Source organism: Sinocyclocheilus grahami, unplaced genomic scaffold, assembly GCF_001515645.1.
Source record: "Sinocyclocheilus grahami isolate Dianchi unplaced genomic scaffold, SAMN03320097.WGS_v1.1 scaffold36.1, whole genome shotgun sequence".
Taxonomy (NCBI): Eukaryota; Metazoa; Chordata; class Actinopteri; order Cypriniformes; family Cyprinidae; genus Sinocyclocheilus; species Sinocyclocheilus grahami.
Window position 1 is genome coordinate 4343334 of NW_015505215.1, and position 3260 is coordinate 4346593.

A 3260-nucleotide genomic window follows, 5' to 3' on the forward strand; every position below is an offset into this window, starting at 1 on the left:
AAAACAAATTCCTCGTATGTGTAAACATACCTGGCAATAAAGCTCATTCTGATTCTGATTCTGAGCTCTCTGCAATTTCACCTGCCTCGATGCCGAGCACGTCTAATTCCTCAGAATCAGACAGCTCAAACATCGGGTTCTCCTCCCGTGTGGAAGAAGCCGTGGCGCGGGCTTCTGCACGGGGAGTGAGAAGTTCGGAAGTGTCAGACGAGGACTGAGAATGTGACGCAGCAGTCTCGAGCCGTCCTGACAGATCCATCTGCGAGCCCCACGATCTAAGCCGCCGTGCCGCCTCGGCGGACGCGGGACCCGAACTGCGGGACGCGCGAGCCTGGCCGGCCTCATCGAACACAGCCAGGCAGGAGCACAGCATTCTGATTGACAGTGCTTCACAGTTCGCACAGGCAGCTCCCTCGAGAGCTGTGATGTGTGTCCCCACCCGTTAAAAACCTTGGGCAGGGATGAACACACTGCTTAAACTGTCCACTCACCGTGATAATCTATTTGCTTGTGACAAACAACACCAAATAAGACACACAATAGCTGTGTCTCATTTAGAAGGCTGCACCCTCTGGAGGTCGAATCCTCTGGAGGTTGCATCCTCTGTAGGATGCATATACGGAGTGTCCTCAACCTAGAATTAAATGAGACGGCCTTCGTAGGACAGGCGGAAAAGGAAACCGGAAGTATCACGTTGCTATGCCAACACATTTAGAGCATCGTTGCGCTCTCACACTACTTAAATGAAGGAAAATTATTTCTACATTTGGAAAGTAATTTAAAAAAAAATGTTTTTACTTGTTTTATTTTGTTCAATGTTTGAGGAGCTGCAGCATACATACAGCAGGCATCTATTAGAGAAAAAAAGGAGGAGGTTATTAAAAACAAAGTTTATCCGTTTTTACCGAGGTGAATTAAGGTCAATTGTAAATACCACATCTGCGCTTGTGTGTACGTTACATCTGCCGGCGCCGGCATTTTTCAAATTAACAACGGTTGTTCACGGCGACGCAAAGAATTGTGGGTTATCTGTAGCAGCGAAGGATACACCTCATGCATCCTCCGAAATCCTGTGAAAGAAGGTCGCATTCGAAGGTCGCATTCGGAGTGTCCTACTTGCTTTTCTGAAATGAGACAGCCTCGATGACGTATGCAGCCTTCGAATGCGACCTCCGGAGGATGCAGCCTTCTAAATGAGACACAGCTAATGACACAGAGCGCTTGCTGAACTCTGTTGTGTGCCCTTTGTAGCTTCCGACTATGCCGTCACATGTTACGTCATGACGCAACACCAATCAGGATTGGAATAGTTTCATTCATGCTTCAGACGCGCTATGCTGAGGGGGTTCCCCTAGTGTCGTTACCGACGCAGTGTGAGTTCTCTCGAGGGGGAACTTCAGATACTATAGACTGCAGATAGACAGATAGAATTATAGAAAGAAGATTGACAGACAGAACAAAAGACATAATTACAGATAGAAAGGATAGATAGAATGATACTTAGAACTGTAGATAGAATGAGATAAAATTATATTTAGAATGACACAGAACAGAGAAACAGATAGATAGATCACCTTCATGTGAGTGTGGGAACCAGATCTGTGACGGGGCTGTGGAGTGAGGTCCAGAGTGATAGGGGGGAGAAGAGGGGGATGTTGGGGGTCCGCTGGGGTGGGAGGGGGGAGATCCCAGACTGCTGGCCAGAAACGTTCCCATGAAGGAGGCAGAGGAGTTCCCTATCAGTCCACTGCCTGCAGGACAAAATTAAAAAATTGTTAAAAATCAGGCCTATCCTCAAAATGACAGTATTATTGAATTGAATTATTGAAAATTATAAAGTGGACCTCCACAATTACAGTGCAGCCATTATAAAGAGCCAATACATGAACATTCAGCCTAAAACAATCGTTCTAACTAAATTAGACAGAAATAGAGTAAAAATGTGGGGAAAGACTAAACAAATTAACAAGAATAAAAGTTAATGAGAGATACAGACAGAGATACAGAAAGACAGAAAGTGAGGGTATGAGATGTTAAAAAGAAAAAGAGAGAGAGTTTTGGAACATAAGCACACAGTCTATTCTAAAACATGGTTCATTAATGAAGTCCCTGTGATCTCTCTGCTGTAGCTCCTCTCTCTCTCTCTCTCTCTCTCTCTCTCTCTCAGACACACACAATTTGCGACAAGACCTACAAAAGAGATTAAGAAACAGGCCATAATATACTCTCATCCAAATAATGATTACCACATGTCACCCAAAGGTGGGCTTCTGTCTGACAAGTCAGCAGGGACAAAATAATGCTAAATGCTAATAACAAACTGCAACAAACCACAGTTAGCACAGAAAACAATATAGACTTTTAAAATGGACTTGACCTGAGTCCTGAAGCAAAACCATGTTGAGAGCCATTGACCTACACATCACCCAAAACACAGATGCAAACAAAAGAGAGAGCAAATAAGAGGGTGATGGAATGATAAACGAGGAAACCCTGGATCGAAGAGCATCAAAAAGATACTTTATTCATCCCTGAAGGAAAATATGCAAGACTTTATACATTCAAGCAAACAAGGGTTAAATGAAATCCATTTAACCCTTGCACAATACATGCACAATACATACAAACCAAACAGACGGTCATTATATTTCCACACACATTTTGTTTTTCTCAACACCGAAAGAGACAAAGCGAATTTGCAATGCTCCAATAAGCTTGATTAACCTATATGCTACAGACGCATGGCTTTAATAAACGTTAGACATAATATAATTTAAAGATAAGGCAGCTCACCGGAGATGATTCACTCATGGTCCGATACAGCATATAGAATCATCAAATCAGCCTATTAAACATGGAGCTTAATAGAATGATTTGTGCTTAAAACGAAGTGTGCGCAACATTTACAAGATTAACAGCATTGAATTCTAAGCAGATGAAAAAAACACAACACGTGACATTAGTTTCAGTTCATACCGCTGTGGTTTCCTGTGTGTCTCCCCTGACAAAGACCCTACCCTTGTGTCCTCTAAAACACCACCAATTAAACAGCGAGGTGAAGGCAAGTGCGGTTTCATTTCCTAAACTGATAAAAGTTAATTAACGTGGGTGAAAAGGATGAGGTTAAGGAAGACGTTTATGGGTGTGAAATTACTAAATGACTGCTCTCACAAGATAAACAGAGCACCAGGCCACAGCTCAAGCCCCAGGCAGAAGCGACAGCAAGCGGGGGGGGGGAGATCAAGGGGAATACAGAAGTA

At 43.4% G+C, this 3260-nt stretch overlaps 1 protein-coding gene across 4 annotated transcripts in view; it reads right to left on the reverse strand.

Moving 5' to 3' along the window:
• The window catches only part of LOC107581601 (BAH and coiled-coil domain-containing protein 1-like), a 118160-nt gene that overhangs the window by 64602 nt on the left and 50298 nt on the right, over positions 1-3260 (reverse strand). For 3 of the 4 annotated variants that reach the window (XM_016267231.1, XM_016267230.1, XM_016267229.1), the window contains exon 3: positions 1575-1751. The exons of the other annotated variant lie outside the window; for it this stretch is intronic. In XM_016267231.1, coding sequence (XP_016122717.1) covers positions 1575-1751 — 177 coding nt within the window. The remainder of the gene's footprint in view (positions 1-1574; positions 1752-3260) is intronic. 4 annotated transcript variants of the gene reach the window in all.